Source organism: Spinacia oleracea, chromosome 1, assembly GCF_020520425.1.
Source record: "Spinacia oleracea cultivar Varoflay chromosome 1, BTI_SOV_V1, whole genome shotgun sequence".
NCBI lineage: Eukaryota > Viridiplantae > Streptophyta > Magnoliopsida > Caryophyllales > Amaranthaceae > Spinacia > Spinacia oleracea.
Genome location: NC_079487.1, coordinates 91,855,911 through 91,874,525, shown reverse-complemented (window position 1 = coordinate 91,874,525; position 18,615 = coordinate 91,855,911). Strand labels below are relative to the sequence as shown.

The following is an 18,615-nucleotide window of genomic DNA, read 5'->3' as shown; positions in this document are numbered from 1 at the left end:
ATTATTAGAGTGTTTGATTTTAGGTGGAGTTGTATATATTAGTAATTAATTAATTAATTAAAATATCTACGTGTGCTTGATTTAAATTGAATTTTATTTATTTTATTTTAGATTATTGTTTGATTTTTGGGGAATTTATTTTAGATTTATTTTTTTTATTATTAGAGTGTTTGATTTTAGGTGGAGTTGTATATATTAGTAATTAATTAATTAATTAAAATATCTACATGGTGCCTAATTAATTATCTACGTGGCAATCGATTATTTTTTAATTATTAGAGTGTTTGATTTTTGATGGAGTTGTATATATTATTAATTAATTAATTAAAATATCTACGTGACAACTAATTAATTATCTACGTGGAATTTGATTATTTTAATTCAAAAAGAAATTAGAAATCTTATTTTTCATTGGCCGAAACCATTAGTAATCCTAGGTGGCGCTCTAATATTTCAGCAAATATGACTCCATTGGTCGAAACCATTAGATTTTTCTACGTGGAGCTCTAATATTGGATTAATGTTTGATTTTAAATTGAATTTTATTTATTTTATTTTAGATTATTGTTTGATTTTGGATGAATTTTATTTTAGATTTATATTTTAATTATTAGAGTGTTTGATTTTAGATGGAGTTGTATATATTAGTAATTAATTAATTAAAATATCTACGTGGCACCTAGATAATTATCTACGTGGCAATCGATTTTTTTTTAATTATTAGAGTGTTTGATTTTCGATGGAGTTGTATATATTAATAATTAAAATATCTACGTGGAACCTAAATAATTATCTACGTGGCACTTGATTTTTTTAATTCAAAAAGAAATTAGAAATCTTATTTTTCATTGGCCGAAACCATTAGTAATCCTAGGTGGCGCTCTAATCTTTCAGCAAATATGCCTCCTTTATATATGTATATTAGATTAGATTTGAGAACGTGTTTATACGAGTTTTGATTTATCATTTCCACACACGGGTGGGACTATGATTTTAAACGCGAGGAGGTGATTGTTAAATTCAAGTGTAAATATTAAGTGTAACTACATTATGTACATTGAAGATGAAGAAAACGACTTCAAATTTACTCATAATGTTATTCCTCCAATATAGAACTTTACTTACTTCATCCGTTCCGGAAATATCGCACCATTTGTTTTACACTATTTACACTACGATTTTGACAATTTTTTGTAATTCGTTCATAACGAAATTTTAGTCATACGGGGTCATGTTAAATTCGTATCGATATATATTTTCTAAATATTAATTTTTTATAATTTTTACTTGCACATGATTTGAGATATTAAGAGTCAAAATAATGGTTAGATGAGTAAAATTCAACCATAATACGATATTTCCGGAACGGAGGAAGTATTAAACTTTACAAAAGGTCTTGTGCGCACAAGGTGACACCAAGATAACTTTTATGCAGTTTTTTTTTTGTAACTTTAACCTATTTTTCTGTAACTTTTATATTATAAAATTAAAAAGTTGATAGATAAATATTTTAAAGGGTTAAATGATTAATTTATACATTATTAATGATTTTGAAGAGTAGATAACTTTTACATATATAAATGTAACTTTTAAGCATTTTAAGTCAACTTTTACTCTGGTGTACAATATTTATTGTACATCCATTATAAATAAGAATTTGTGTAAACCTTATTAGCATGCCTGCTTTGTCTTTCACCGCGTCATTTTGAGTTCGTGCCATAAAGAACGTACGTGGTGGTCGCCATTCGCCAATACCATAGGGGTTATCCAATTTGGGCTTGGCCTAAACAGGTATACCAGTAGAAGCAATTGGCCAAGACATTATCTCAAAAATAAGGGCGAGCCAAGCCCGAATAGAAAACCGGGCTGATCCATGACCATAGGCCTAGAAGAAGTAAGAGGGACATAGCTCATCGGCAATTTGATATGGGTTGCGCTGTAAGCCAGTATTAGTATGTGGGGGTGTTTTCCTCGTCAAAATATCTGTCAGGATTGACCATAATTTGCAGACTTTATAATTTTGTTGTGATAAATAAGAAAATCAATTGATCGATGGGATTAGGGTGGTCATGGTGATGTTGACTTGTGTGACATAACATGTACAAATCCTTAAAATGGGGCCAATTTCCAATTAACTTAGCTTGTTCCAACTCCCAATGCATGTGATGTGATTAGCCCACATGTATTAAATCATGCTCAACTTGCATGTCATTCCCTTCATTAGTTACGGAGTACTCCGGATGAGAGTAATCAATAGAAACATGAAATACCAGTACGGACTCCTATGGAAATATTTTTTGCCACATCAACTGGCCAGTTGATATTAGATCACATCATGTAAGCAAAGCATAAATTTCTATGTTTTCATAAGGAGTGTGCTAAAATCAATTGTCTGAGTATTATATACTTATTTTTATTTATGTCATCAAACAAAAAGTAATACAGGGTACATGATTAATCAATTATGTGCTTGATGAAAATTAGGATTTACACTGTATTTCATTTACTCATATTTTTTTTTACTCATATAGTTTTGATATGCCTTGATTCAATTACACTTTCCTTCAAACAACCCAATACGGGATCTTGATGCCTGGTCGGTGAGTCAGGGAGCGACGCGACCTGGCTTAGGAGCTCGGGGATGCAACGAGGTCCCCGATGGGGGTTTGTGGGCAACACCCCCCGGACTTTGCGATATCTATTAATTGTTATTCTAGCTTAGGGTTAATTATATGTTGTGCATTTTCCGCATCTGTTCAGAGAGTACTATAATAAACTCTTTAGGTCATAACCTAGTTGTATTATGTAATATGTACTCCTCACGATCAATAAAACTTTCTTCATGGGCATAGCTAACACATTGTTAGAAAACCATGTTTTATCTCTATGTTCTTTATTTGCGTTCTTAATTATCTTTCTTACTTCCGTTATACGTAGTAACATATAGTACCCGAACTATAGTTGGTTATAAACCGAAAATTATTTAGCTCCAATTAAATCCCAAAGACATACTCCCTCCGTCTCGGAATACTCGCATCATTTTGACTGAACACGCTTGCCAATGCGCAAACTTTGACCACCAATATCTTTAACTACATATTATAAAAACTTATAAAATATTAATATTTTAAAAAATATATATTAAGATGAAGCCAACAATATAATATGTACTAACCTTTGTTTTCATATACTTGAAATAAAATAGGGTAAAAGTAAATTATGTAAATAAGACAAAAAATCAATACAATGCGAGTATTCTAGGACTAAGGGAGTAATAAACAAATACCATAATAATTCAACGAAGTATACCGATATTATATAATCCATGGCTTTGAGTTAATTTACTTTTCAAAGATTACGCGTAGATTTGGATTTGAAGCTTTTTAATTTATTGTTGAATCTATTAATCTAACCAGCTAAAACAACACTACATCTATCTATCCATAGTTCCATACTACTCCACTACAGAACTACGTAGCAGAGTAGCAGATCGAATAGATGATTTTTTTTATAACAAATCTGAAATATCAAAACCAGAAAACAAAAACAATAAACAAGAAAAGCCCATTACAAACTCAGAAAATGAGCCCATGAGGGAGAAAATGATTGGTCCACCGCCACATATTTTCGGAATTATTTTATTTTGTTATTTTGTTATTATTAATATTTGAAATAATTCCACAATAATAATACAAGTAGTCCTTTATATCATCTCATTGACATTCTTTCTCATAACTTCCAACGAAACTCTCCCTTCTTCTCCATCCTCTAAAGTTAAAACCCAAAAAAAATGGAGGAAATAAACCCAAAAAGTACAACAATTCTTGTAATTTCAACCTTATTTTTATTCCCATTATTTATAAATGCAAAATCCCAAAATGCTCATCTTACGAAACTATACAAAGCCAAATACCATGGTAGTACAAGTAATGATAATATTGACAAGAAACCATATGATACAATGCTTGTGGATGGTATAGTTAATAAACGCCACAAAGAACATCACCAACACCATCATCGTCTTCGTCGTCGTCGTGATCATCAGAAGGAGCTTAAGGAGAGGGATAGAATAGTAAAGTTACCAGGACAACCACCTGTGAACTTCTCACAATATGGTGGTTATGTTACAATTGATACCAAAGCTGGAAAGGCATTTTATTATTATTTTGTGGAAGCTCCTATTACTACTACGAACAAAAACAACAATTCTTTGCCTCTTCTTCTTTGGCTTAATGGAGGTAATTCTTTAATTCTTTAATTATAATTTATGAGTATTTTGTCTATATTATTATTTGAATATAATATGAATAGATTATATATATTAATCCAGTAGGTAAGTAGTTGTAAATGTGTGAACTTTTGTGTTGTGTAAGTGTTAATGCAAAAAGTGTATGAGGCCTTTTTAATGAGTTAGTTCACTACATTTGCATTGTTTTTCCTTTTTCGGTACCAAAATATATAGATAAGGTAGTTTCTTTTAATTGTGGTTTAAGGGATATGAGACGTGTAGATATTTTTTCCGTCTCTTTTTGTTATTCCTGTTTGAAATCTTTTGATGAGAAAGAAGACGTACTATAATCGAAGACCGGTTAATTGGTTCGTAAGAACCTTGACGGATTAACAAGAGCTAAGACTTGTATGATTATCAAGGTGTATTAGTATTAATTTTCAGTAGTATATACTCCGTAGTTTAATCACCATTGTTTGCGGAACAAACAATGGCTGAATTCTCGGATAACAATCTCGATTTGCTCGCCTGTGTGGTTTATCTTATCATTTTGTACCATTTGTCCTCTGTTATTTTTAATTTAATTTTTATGCAGACATTCAATCAAATACGTCACCATCATTATTAGACTCAATTAACATATACGGAGTACTGTAATTCCTCAACTTGTCTTGTGATATTTATCTTAAATAATGCATCTACATTCACAAATTATTCGAACCATAACAAAAATCAACAGAGAAATTGATAAAAATAATATGAGCAGTTGTAATAGGATAAAGGAGTTGATAATACTATTAGTCGATTAGTGTTTGTTTGGTTGGGCATAGGGGGTTACATTTCTCTATAATCGATAAATTATTATGTTTCATTTAGTATTTTTTTTTTGGTGTTAGCACCCGGTTCATCCTTATGGCTAATCCGGATTCGGGACGAGTTTTGGGTGGTTAGGTTTCAGTCCCCTCCCAATTGTTATTGCGGGGGATCGAACACGGGTTATTCCTACCAAGTTCAGCCCCAATCACCACTAAACCAACAAGCAATTGGTTGTTTCATTTAGTATGTGGTAGGAAACTTTCACAATTCTACCTATTGCCGAACTGAAATTGATTGTGAGATTATATTAGACTTCACTAAAGAGGAGGGGAACTTTGAATTGGAGATTTTCTTATCCTTTTTCTTTTTTCAATGAGTTTGCCAGCTAATGCAGCAAGATTGGCTTGTATGAGATTTCAAATCGAAAGAAATATACGAAGTAGTATTTTGGCGCAATTTAGAAGGTAACATGGTGTACAGTGAGCATGGTGCACCTTAAGAACACTATTATATAATCAAAAGAACATCTGGTTACGTGAAAAGAACATGAATATATTTTTTATTTATATTTTTAATAAATAGTGAAAATAATATAATATTCTTTATAACAAAAAAGTGAATTATTATAACGCATGTTCTTTTGTCGTAGTGTCATGTTCTTGTGCTTATACACATATGTTCTTTTGGTGCACCTTGGCTAGGGAAACTTTAACAAGAGAATCTCTTATCAGGAGAACTAAAACTGACTGTGAGATCAAACTTCATTAGGCACTTTAAAATTTAAAGTAAAGATTTCCTTACCATTTAATTATTTTAAAAGGGGCTTAATTACATATTTATCCGACCCGATTAATGCGTATAAAATTTCGACCCGATAGAACCTTCAATTCCCCTCCCCTATAGGAAAACATCGTTGCATACTTGCATGTGTTTGTGGGTAGAATTGGTCCCTACGCCGCTTGAGTATGTTGTGCACTTGAGCCCAAAAATAACTTGGAATTATCACAAAGTGACATATTTATGTTTACAGATTAGATTAATATACTAAGACATGGACAATTTTGTATGTCCTACGCTCAAATACATTAATGAATTTCGCATAAGGACATAATATGAGAAATAATGATATTTTGGATGTACGGTCGACTAGATTAATCTGTCCAATAAAAACAACTTAACGAATATCGTATAGGGACACATCGATACTATACATATATTTCCTATTACAAACTCTTGGAAAATACTCGTACCGTTTTATAAATCTGGCATATATTCCCTTCACTTAAATACGGAGTCGCACAAAATAATTAAAAATCCTTCACCTTTTCACTACAAGAAATTGTACTATTAATGACGGGAAATCCCGTCGCGAAAGGCCTATAATCGTTGATTAACGACGGGATTTCCTGTCACGAACCCGTCATGAAAGGGGGGCCGTCGTTAATAGAAAATCCCGTTAAATCCGTCGTAAAAGACATTTGCGACGGTTACTCCCATCATTGTTTGGTTGTTAGTCCCGTCGCAAAAGGCTTTTGCGACGGAATTTTTAACCCGTCGTAATTAGGTTGTCGTTAAAGATACAAATTCTTGTAGTGTTTGTAAAGTTATTTTACTTTGTGTTTTTTTAAAAAAACAAAAAAACTGTGGTCATATTTGAGTGATTGAGATAAAGTGACAACTAATTTTGTAACGAGAGAGTGACAAACTAACAACGGATTGTACTAAAACTTACGTAGTAGTTGATTGATATATTAAGTACATTATTTATTTTTGCGTAGGCCCCGGTTGTTCTTCTTTGGCTTACGGAGCTATGGAAGAGTTAGGTCCATTCCGAGTTAAAAGTACGGGCAAAGAATTATACAGGAACAAATTTGCATGGAATCACGGTATTATATCTTAATACCCGTCTTTAAATTCGATAATTTAACGCTACAAAACTTGAAAAATGTAAATTAAATTTGTGTAGTTGCCAATGTTTTGTTCTTGGAGTCCCCGGTTGGAGTTGGATTTTCGTACTCAAACACAACATCAGATTATGATACAAACGGCGACACTAAAACAGCTGAAGATAATTACGTATTTTTATTGAATTGGCTCGAGAGATTCCCCGAATATAAAGGCAGAGATTTCTACATTTCCGGTGAAAGTTATGCTGGACATTATGTTCCTCAACTTGCTCATGCTATTCTTCAACACAACACCAAGCCTAAAAGTACCATCATCAACCTCAAGGGCATCATTGTACGTTTCTTTTCTTTCTCTTCCTCGCCCTCGTACTTATACATACTAATTTCATCATCGTACTTCTTTCTTTAATTTTATACACAAGCTAGTATAGCTAGGTGTGTTAATTAACTTTTACGTGATTTAATTGACGACTATAGAGTACAAATGTACTTTGCATATATACATATAAATGGATCAATTTTGCAATAATTGGGAATTTGGCCTTAATAATTGAAACCCAAGGCCGGCCATGTGGATTGCTTAAGTGATAATTAAGGGTTTGACTTGAGAAACAAGTTGAGATGCCTTTTCCCACTAACAAAAATCTCTGACATTCACCCAATAAAACATGTGCTGTTTTAATGGCAACATCTTTGGAATTTGGATGTCTAATGTTGGGATTTACACTTTGGAATTTTGTCTCAAAGATTTTTTGGAACCCAAAACCCAATATTCAACCTAGCCTAGTTTTAACTCTTTAATTTTTAACTCCTTTCTCTTTTTGTAAGAATGTGAGACACTTACGTACTTAACTGTCAAATCATGCTCAATTAGAATTCTAGCTAGTTAGGTGAGGGTGATGTATCATGCGGTTTGACATCAAATAGTATTTTACGTACAAGAATTTGTAATTTTCTAAATAAACATTGTATATAGATGGTTACGTTGTTGTTCATGTACGCGCGTTTTAATGATGTTATTGATTTTCTACTGTATATTTGAGTGATTATAACTAACTAATTAATTATATTGGTATATGAATAAAAAATGAAGATGGGAAATGCAGTGATAAATGATGAGACAGACTTGAAGGAAATGTACGAGTATTTCTGGACACATGCAATAATATCAGACGAAGTAAGAAATGATGTAATGAAGCACTGCAATTTCAGTCCAAATGCGAACAACCAGAAAATAGAATGCAATTCAGCCGCGGATCAAGTAGAGATAGATATACAATACTTGGATGTTTACAACATTTATGCTCCTGTCTGTCATTCCACTAATCTTACTCTCAAATCCAAGAAGCTCACTGTAAGTCTCCAATTCGATCAGATCAGACCCCATTCGCTAATAATTTTTTAATTTTTTAATTTTTAATTTTTAATTTTTAATTTTTAATTTTTAATTGTTGGGTATGTGTAGCATGATTTGGATCCATGTAGTGACCATTATGTGACTGCTTACATGAACAACCCTGAGGTCCAAAAGGCTCTTCATGCAAATGTGACCAACCTCTTTTATGATTGGCAGCCTTGCAGGTAATAAAATTAATCTACATCGATCTAGTTTGGTATATTAGCTAGTCTTATTGCATATATATATTCCCTATTGAGAATATGAATCTGTGGAAAGTGCTTAAATTATCAAGTATATAACTTATAATGGGTTATAATAATTATAATAATAATGAATGATGTAATTTTGCAGTGCGGTTATCAGTAAATGGGGAGACAGTCCATCAACAGTTATCCCTCTTCTAAAGGAAATTATGGCAAAGGGCCTTCGTGTATGGATTTTTAGGTAATTATTATATTGATTTAACCATCATTTTTTATGATATGCTATGATTATATATATATGCTTTTTTTAACCTTTGATGGATTGTGCCAATTAAGCTAGCTAGAAGATGTCTTTGCACATTAAATTAATTTGTGAATCATAGTTACGTTCATGTGTTAAAGTTGGGTTGTGAAATGAATTCAAAATCCCACGATATATGGATTGTTAGAGCATGCATGATTTGTGGTTGAAATATAATTATATTGACCTAATGAAGATATGATGTAATTACATGTGAATATGATGCAGTGGTGACACGGATGGAAGAATACCAGTATCTTCAACAAGGGCATCCATAAATAAAATGGGAGTTCCAATAAAGACAAAATGGCATCCTTGGTTTATAAAGGGAGAGGTAGGAGGATACACACAAGAATATCAAGGGAATTTAACATTTGCAACAGTAAGAGGAGCAGGACATCAAGTGCCTAGCTTTCAACCTCTTAGGGCTCTTTCTTTGATCTCACATTTCCTTGCTGGAACACCTCTACCCAATACTTCTAGAACCAAATTCTATTGATTTTTTTTTTATGAAATTATTCCTAAGGAATTCTATGTCTCCCAACAAGGAAAATAAAATAGAATATAACTTGGGAGTACGTTTGAGTGATTAATTGCTAACTCTTTTTTAGGTGTCTTAATTATAAATGGGTTCAATATAATTAACCAAAAATGTTAATCTTACCATTTTCGTTTTCTTTATCCTCGGTAAGTCTTAGCTGAAGCTCATTTAAATAACTTATAACTAGATTAAGACTCGTGCATGCACACATGCATATTTTATAATTACTTGACTAATTTTTTCTATAATATATTTGACTAACATATTTATCCCCTACAGTTAGGGCATATTTAATAAATCTTTAATCATCTAATATGTAAATTACAATCTCCGTCTGCTACGATTACATCTTTTATATGCCAATTTGACCAAAATAATCGATATATTAATATGTTGATTTAACTAAAATATTACCAAAAAATTATTTAGCAAATTATTGTTATGAGAGATATATTATTTCCATAATCTATAAACAAATACTTCATATTTTTTTCCATACATATATAAACAGTAAATAAAGAAAGATATAAAATAAAATAAAATAAAAATAAAGTAGAGATTTTTTAGGGGAAAAATTTGCACCAAGAAGTGACACGTGTCGATTGTCATTTACAAACTTTTATATTAGGCGGTCATACACAAAAGACTACCTTGGTGTCATCTAAGTTAAGCAATGAATTAATTAGTTAAACACTAAAACTAATTAGTTAAGCGTTGGAACTAATTAGTTAAGCAATCAAAGTGGTCTTTTTAGTAAGACGATCTCACACAAAAATTGTCAGTTGTCATTCATGAGAAATTTAAGTTACCCCTAATACAGAGTAATACTAATGCTCGTAAGAAAGAGTCGACCACTAAACTAGAAAAGTCACCATGTATTATTTAACACCAGATAGTACAAAATTCTGCGCTTATTTGCACCTCCGAATCCTACGATTGACAACATGATCTCAATATTCAATGTTACAACATAATTCTCAAGAACAATACCAAAAGCCCAAATATCGAAATACGTAGTAAATGGCTTTTATTGGGCAGGGCTCTTATTGGACAGGATCTTTATTGGACAGGGTCATTATAAGGTCTAACTTATACTACGATTATTTTGAAAATTAAAATAGTAATGATACAAAAAATTACGTATATAGCTTCGTATTCACTTGTATTTGCACATGGCTCTTTTGTTTTTCATTTTTCATTGCTCGTTTATTGACCCGCCCACTAATGACCCGCTATTGACCCGCGACCCGCTATTGACCCGCCCATTATCAACCCGTTAAAAATGACCCTTTTAATACCCGACCCTCTTTTGACCCGCACCAACCCTGACCCGACCCGCCCGATAACCAGGTCTACCCGTTATAATAATTGCATATCAGCTAAAAAATCAATGGGAAACGATCTCTTTTCTCATCACAAACTCACAACAGGCACAAGGACAAAGTGAGTCTTTCTCAAGACAACTCCGTATCATTCTTCGAATCGACTGACTGATGTTGAAACGCCTGTAACTTAACTTTGTGCTGAAACTATTGTTATCCAGTTCTCATACAGAAAAGGACACACGTATACATTGCTGAGAACCATTTTAAGCTACTTAACCTCAGATTTAGAATTAATTGTGTAGACAACTTTTTACAAAAAATAACTCAGATTTTACACTCAATCTAAAATAGTGCATCAGAACAGAACTTACATCGCCACCGTCAGGAAACACTCTGGAGATTGAACAAACAACATTTCAGAGCCTCTTTCTGTACAAAACTACAAATTCTAACTACTGCGTCGTCACACTTTTCGCCAAATTTCTAGGTTGATCAACGTTGAAGCCTCGCAATACTGTCAGGTGATAAGCTAATAGCTGCAAGGAAAATGCAATCTAGTGTTAAACGCAATAATACAGCAAATTTCATGATTATTCACCAACTAGCTATACATTCCAAATTCCATTCAACTACAAAGATGATTTACGGAGATGATAAAACCACAGCCTGTGGTGAGGGGGGAGACGGAAGAGGTAGACAAATAGACTGATGATTACTTTAAACTTCTGAAGCAGCACACTTTTATAACAAATTTAAGAAAATGGTAATGGCTTTCAGGCTTTGTGTAATGAACTATCCCGTGTCAAAGAGAGCTGAATGAGTATTTTCTTTACCTGTAATGGAATTATGTTAATCACAGGCTGAAGGCAGTCTGAAACCTGGGGAACTTCAATTACACGACATGAGCCACCTAGGCAGACAGATGCTGCGTCACCTTTTGAACACATCACAATTAGACGCCCTTTACGAGCATGAAGTTGCTGAATTACTGACTGTTGCTTGCTGTAAGAATATACAAAACAGATTTTATAACTTCAACACCATGAAAAAAGAAAAAAGATAAGAACAATAACAAAAAATGAAATGAGAATAGTCTAGGAGAAGGGGGGATCCAGTTAATGATTATCCTTTGGACAACTTGGAAGACTAACCTGAAGCAACCATCACGAGTAGCAATCACGACGATAGGAAGGTTTTCGTCAACAAGAGCCAATGGACCATGTTTCATTTCACCAGCAAGTATTCCTTCACTGTGCATCAGAGAGACCTCCTTCACTTTCAAAGCACCTTCTAAAGCGGTTGCATAGTTGTAACCTCTTCCAAAAACAAGAAGTGATTGCTCATCAATTAGTTGTTGAGCAAGTTCCTCCATATCATGGTCAAGTTGAAGCACCTCTTTTACCCGACCTGCAATTCACAAAATTAATATTTTACTCAACCATATACATGGTGAATGGGTAGCATTCTAGTATATATATGAGAAAGGGGGCAAATATTGAATCAGCATGAATTCTGTTAATGTCACGGGATAGGTAGACTTTCAAAACGGCCTACAAACAGAATCATTAACAAAGGTAAAAATAATGTAAATAGACAGGATGTAAAACGTACTTGGGAGTTCAAATAAACCATCGATTATGGCTTCTCTTCTGCCTTGATTAGAGATAGTATCGTCACCAATTGCTAGAGCTAACATAGCCATCACAGCAATTTGACTTGTGTATGCCTGCTCATAATAAATAACTCTGACAGTCAGATTCAGAGAGGAAACTGGACAACAGATTGAAATCAGATAGTAGATATGTGAATATACCTTAGTACTTGCCACACCAATTTCAGCCCCAGCATTTATATGCACACCACAATGCGTGGTTCTGGCAATTGCACTCCCAACTGTATTAGTTATACCAACACACAGAGCCCCATTTTCTAAAGCATATTCCAGAGCTTGCAAGGTATCAGCAGTTTCACCAGACTGACTAACAAAGACAGCTGTATCTTCCCTATATATAGGTCCCTGCCTGTCAACCAAATCACTAGCAATTTCCATTGTAACAGGAACCCCTGACAAACGAAGCAGCATGGTCAAATATACAAACTGATACAACAATTCAAAGAAAAACCTAAAAGCACAAAGCACCATATACTAACCAGAAAGTTCTTCCAAAATGGGTCTAGCGGCTAGAGCAGCATTGTAACTTGTACCACATCCAATAAAAAGAATACGCCTGCTTCGCCTGATAGTTTTTAGATGGTCTTTGATTCCACCCAACAGGACAGATTTGGCTTTGCAAGAACCTCCACGAATAAGCCTTCCCCTCATTGTTGTTCTCAAGGACTCTGGTTGTTCATGAATCTCCTTTTGCATATAATGTTTATATTTTCCTTTGTTAATTTGTTCAACTTCCATCTCAAGAATGGATAGTGCTCGTTGCACAGAAGAAGGGCGGCATATAGCGCCACTACTCTTTCCTTTCTCATTGTCAAACTTGAGAATAGTCACCCCTCCGTCCTGAAAAAGTTCCAAGAAATACAAAGTAAAACCACAATTCCGAACTTGAGCATGCATTCGCTAAATTGAGAAATCAATGTTTAAACACAATTAGGAACATTGATGGATTCTTTGTCTACATCTCCTCAGCGACTAAGACATACAAATACCTCAAAAAGGAGCAATATAGAGGTCCAACCATGCAAAGAATGACGAAGATAGACTAAGAGTGCATTTTATTCACCTGATTTTCACTTAATTTTCCTGAACTTATTGTAACTTATCAAAACTTATTTAGTTAAAATTGTACTTGGCCAGCCCTTATTTTTGCTGAACTTATCTTATCTGAAATTATTTTTCCTGATATAAGTGAAAATAGGTGAACTGAACATGGCCTAAATCATTATCATGGACCTATTGAAATTCAGAAGTATGAATTTTTTACAAGATACTTCATAAGGCACTTAAATACTGATAAACTCAATTAATATTTCCAAGGCCAAGCTTCCTTGAAAGTATTTCTTCATGACCAGAGATGTCCTCAGCCATATGCACATTAACTATGCATTGTACGTTAAATATAGAAATCAAGACCCTTCAAGGCCCTCTTTCCTTATGAAGTCGTTCTTTAGAGCGTTTCAATCTGACCACCAAGTTTAAAATTTCAATATGACCAAGCTCTAACGCTATACAATGGAAGTGGTGAAAATGCATGCTTCCCTAAGTAACTATTCGTATGTAACACTTGAATATCACAATAATAACCACAGAAGTACCTTTATATGAACTACTTCACCATCCTCAATGACCAAAACCTTCTTCGTGTGCTCAACAAGAGCGTTAGGATCACTTGAAAGAAAAAGTTCTTTTGGCTGCCCGTTGCTCAAAATTTTGAAGTCAGGAAATGATGCTCCAGTAATCACATCTTCTGTTAGTTCCTGAATAAGTAAAGTTCCTGATTCAGTTAGTGGTAACATGAGGAAGAATTATGCACTCAAGACAAGAATCTACGATACACTGATTCTACCTACCATAAGATAGGACGAATAAACTCAACCTGATTTTAAGCACTGATCAAAATACACCAAAGTTTTACAGTTTTAATATGACCCTACGCCAATAATGGATACAATTGGAGTTGATGTAAGAGTACCAATAAACCCCAATTAAAATAACCAATGCTATCGAAAAGAATGAAGCTGATGCAAGCATCGATGCAAGCATCGATGCAAGCATCATACAAACAAGCGAGTGGTAAGGAGCAGAATGTGAGGTCCTTGAAAGAGGAATAGAGAAAATTTCCATTTATCAAGAATCAATGTGCACCTGACTCAATTATGTCAAAGTATTTTCCGAGGAAACGTAAATATGAAAGACCAAATTTCACGTGATGCCAAAACTTATATCAGCTAAACAGTAATAACACGACCATGATATCTGTTCCAGACGCCAAGTATCTCATTATGACAAAACTATCTGTTTGATAGGGTGAGACACCCAACACTACGAAAAATAAACTTCTTTTTTCTTAAATGCTAAACAAAGGAATAATTTCTTAAAGTTCGATCTATCTACAGCTGTACAGCATGGTGAACATCAATGAAGAGAATCAGAGATTACACATGACAGAACATATTTATGCATTTCAAAATATAAAAAGCTCAAGCTTAGAGAACATCAAACAAGATTGTCCCTAGTCCCTATTTAAAAATAGGAAACCAGGGAATGAAAATGCCAAGTTCTTCTTGCACTGTCTAACTAAAGAAGAAACGGTATCCTCAATTTCCTCAGGTTTTCTGTCTTAGTGAAATGAACTACCAAGTGCATAAATAGAACAGAAAAGAGAGAGGAAAGACATTGTGTAATTTCTAGAGCCTTTAGAGAAATGTAACCTAAAGTTACAGCCTTGGAGATTGGTAGCCTAAAGCTACTTGGTTGTATTATCCGTACCTTGAGTTTAGTTAATCAAATCTCCCACTTTCCTCTACCATTGCTGTGCTTGCTATTCTGATTTACTGGTTGAGTTTGCAAGGATATTGCATCATATTGAATGTTATATTGTGGAGAGTTTTGCTGAGCTTTTAAGAGTTCATTGGGAGAGAATCAAGCTTCTTAAATGCTTGAATATCCATTGCTTTTCTGTAATTACCGGTTTATAAATCAAAATCTTCCTTTACATCCTTATAATCTGCATATTTGATTATGTTTTTTTTTTCATTTGAGACGAATGTTCTTAGGTTTGTTAATTCATATATTGACAACATAAATCTATGAAATAAATGATAAACGGATACATTTGCCACTTATATTTTTAATAACACACTCCATGACATAAATAACAAAGAGACATGTGTAGGGGCTCCTTGGTAAAGTCAAACCACTTTACACAACATAACTGCATTTTTGACTTACTTTGACACCAAGAAGCAGTGGGCCACCACGTTTGCAAGCAATCAACTCATTTGGATAATGTCTGCTTTTAAAAATAAGTGCATATGCTCCATCAAGATGCCGCATAACCTCCAGGACAACATCACTGAATGAGATTGTGTTCTCTGCTGCAAAAAGAAAAGTGTGATATGATAGATTCAGGTGATTTGTTATTTGATTAATATGTTCCTCAAATTAACCGTGTCATGGACTAACAAACTATATTTTAAAAAGGGGGTCATATTCATTGAGATTTGAATCATCCATTCACTTTAAAATGTGTAAGAGGTGAAAAGAAGGGATGAGTAAGAATCAAACATTTTAAAGAGGATGCATAGTTTCTGGGAGATACTGAAACGTAATGCAGAGTAAAAAGTTCAAACACACGGCCACCCCACTCTCACCCCCTTAACCACATGTCCACGATCCCAAACACCCCCCCCCCCCCCCCCAAAAAAAAAGAGAGGAAAGTTCTGCTAAAAATCAATCCTATAATGCAAAAGGTCAAACACAACTCATTATTTAAAACTTCAAAAGTCTCAAGTCTCAACTGCAGGATATGGCTGGGAATCCACAAAATTAAAACAGTAGTACGTTTAATCACCATATCAACCAATTCAAAAGGAATACATACCTTCTCCTTCATTTGCTTTGTCAAAAACATACTTAGCAAGCTTCGGTATTACTTCAGTATCAGTATCAGATTCAAATGTGAAACCATGTCGAAGTAGAGTTTCTTTTAATACCTAAACATGCAAAAGAAACATAAACAAAGTAAGAAGTAAGTATGCATTGGTAACAGAAAGAAACACCTAATGCTACTTGGCTCATTCTATGATGAAATTTACTCTACAGTTCTCATAGAAGAAAAGCTTTAATCAGATCCTAGCAATTCCACTAGAATTGACTGCAGTGAATGTCCCCTTAAAAAGATCAAGCATTCAAGCTATTGACATTGTTGTTCTGTTTTGGGGGAAATAAACCTTTCATAAGCCAAAAGTTGAGCTTGACAAAACTTCAGGAACAAGAGGTGACGAAGCCTTGTATACAAAATGAAGCATATGAAAAACAAGCATACAAGAATTACAATTTTGAAATCAATAGTGAAGTACATAGAGGACTCTTAAAAAAGAATTCGGTATAGACCTGATAGTTAGTAATAACTCCATTATGTACAACCACAAACTCATTTTCAGGACCAGAGGTCTGTGGATGACTATTTCTTGGTGCAGGCTCACCATGTGTCGCCCATCGAGTGTGGGCTATTCCAGCATGAACAGAAAATGACTCCTCTAGGTTCAATTCTGTGGCTGCAACATCTGTAATATGCGAATTTACCACAGGTTACAAAATGCACAATTCATCGAAATATTACGCGATGCCACTCAGCTCACAATTACCTACTCCCCCACACCCTCCTCCTCGACCACACACAACATGAGGGCCATTCCATTGAACATGAACAATGACATTCGAAATTGCTATTTTAAGAGTTAGAAATGCTACCACATCCTAAAGGAAGTAGATTTGCATGTTCATTCTCTTATTCCTGCTATGGATCACAAAATAAAGACGTTCTCCATGCTAAAGCGAAATCGAGTGCAACAAATAAATGCAATGTCAAAAATTCGACAGCCAGTAGTATCAGTTATGTACATTTGCATTGTGCAGAATCGCATAATTTAAGCACCAATTTGACAGTTAAAACAAATACACTCCAGAGAACTGCTGTATATGATAAAAAAAAAAAAAAAACAAGATTCAATTGCTAAATTAACAATCATAATTTCCACACACAAAAAAACTTCAACCACTAAAACACCTAAGACTAATTTTTCTAAATAAACTCTCACATTACAAAATTCAAAACCCCATGATCTAAATTCTTTACCATGATCCTAAGCAACAAACAATTCACACCCAGAAAATAGATGAAATTCCCAATCCATTAGACTACTACTCAAGCACAGAAAACAGTTAACATAAAATCCTCAAACCCAGAAAAAGCTCCCAAAAACACCCACAACTAAAAACATCACAAAATCAACAAGAATGTGAAGAATTTCACCTTGATAGACGGATTTAACGAGGGATTCAATGTTACCCTCCTGGCGAAAAACAAGGGGAGGAGGAGAGAGAATGGAGAGATCAGAGGAAAGAGAAGAATCAATTGAAACTCCAGCGGAATCGTAACCTCGATACTCCAAACGGCGTAAGCCATTGAAGAGAACTTCGAGAATGTAACGGCGTTCTCTGTTGACATTGAAGTTCAAGTATGCAAAAATTCCACACATTGTTAGTTTTTTCTCTGCTTTCTATGTGAATTTCGGGTGGGAGATCGGAGGATCCGCGGGATGTTTGTATGCAGGGGAGGAGAGAGAAAGGAAGAACTGATTAGAAAAGGGGTGTCAAATTTGACTTTTTGACTCTGGATTGAATTGCAGTTTCCTGGGAAATTTTAAAGTGTTGTGTTTTTGAGAATAACAGATTTGGAAAATTCTGCGGAGAATTGAATTTGTTTACTTTTGTGTTCAACTAGATTTTAGCCCGTGCGATGCACGGATTCTAATAAATTGTTATGTTTAAATAAAACTTATGTATATATCAATTTTATATATTAGATTAGATTAGTTTTTGATTTTGCATTGAATTTCATTTTAGATTTTTTTAAAAATTATGAGAGTGTTTGTTTTTTTGATGAAATTGTATATGCTAATATTTAATAATTAATCAATAAAAATATATACGTGGCACTTAATTATTTATATACGTGACACTCGACTTTTCTAATTAAAAAATAATTTTGAAATCTTATTTTTCATTGGCCGTCACCATTAGATTTCCTACGATGCGCTCTAAAATTGGACTAATGTTTGATTAAGTTGAATTTATTTATTTTATTTTAGATTAGTGTTTGATTATCTAGAATTTTATTTTAGATTTATTTTTTAATTGTTAGAGTGTTTGATTTTAG

The 18,615-nt window shown here is 33.8% G+C and overlaps 2 protein-coding genes across 3 annotated transcripts; one reads left to right on the top strand and one right to left on the bottom strand.

Annotated features, from left to right (window-relative positions):
* Positions 1 to 3,688: 3,688 nt before the first annotated feature.
* LOC110803887 (serine carboxypeptidase-like 40) lies at positions 3,689 to 9,447 on the top strand. The gene is made up of 7 exons (XM_022009429.2): positions 3,689 to 4,238; positions 6,823 to 6,930; positions 7,011 to 7,285; positions 8,045 to 8,305; positions 8,417 to 8,532; positions 8,702 to 8,794; positions 9,083 to 9,447. Exons 1-7 carry the CDS (start codon positions 3,791 to 3,793, stop codon positions 9,351 to 9,353), a joined length of 1,572 nt encoding a protein of 523 aa, XP_021865121.1. The 5' UTR covers positions 3,689 to 3,790; the 3' UTR covers positions 9,354 to 9,447.
* Positions 9,448 to 10,868: 1,421 nt separating this feature from the next.
* On the bottom strand, positions 10,869 to 18,096 carry LOC110803885 (glutamine--fructose-6-phosphate aminotransferase [isomerizing] 1). Of its 2 annotated transcripts, none has more exons than XM_022009427.2 (11): positions 17,710 to 18,096; positions 16,788 to 16,960; positions 16,276 to 16,387; positions 15,624 to 15,766; positions 13,988 to 14,149; positions 12,872 to 13,232; positions 12,534 to 12,784; positions 12,332 to 12,446; positions 11,872 to 12,127; positions 11,554 to 11,722; positions 10,869 to 11,256 (listed from the first exon to the last, which is right to left on the bottom strand). In XM_022009427.2, exons 1-11 carry the CDS (start codon positions 17,933 to 17,935, stop codon positions 11,173 to 11,175), a joined length of 2,052 nt encoding a protein of 683 aa, XP_021865119.2. In that variant the 5' UTR covers positions 17,936 to 18,096; the 3' UTR covers positions 10,869 to 11,172. The 2 variants fall into 2 exon arrangements, with proteins under 2 accessions (XP_021865119.2, XP_021865118.2); XM_022009426.2 differs by having other exon boundaries at positions 15,624 to 15,769; positions 17,710 to 18,095.
* Between the last annotated feature and the right edge of the window lie 519 nt (positions 18,097 to 18,615).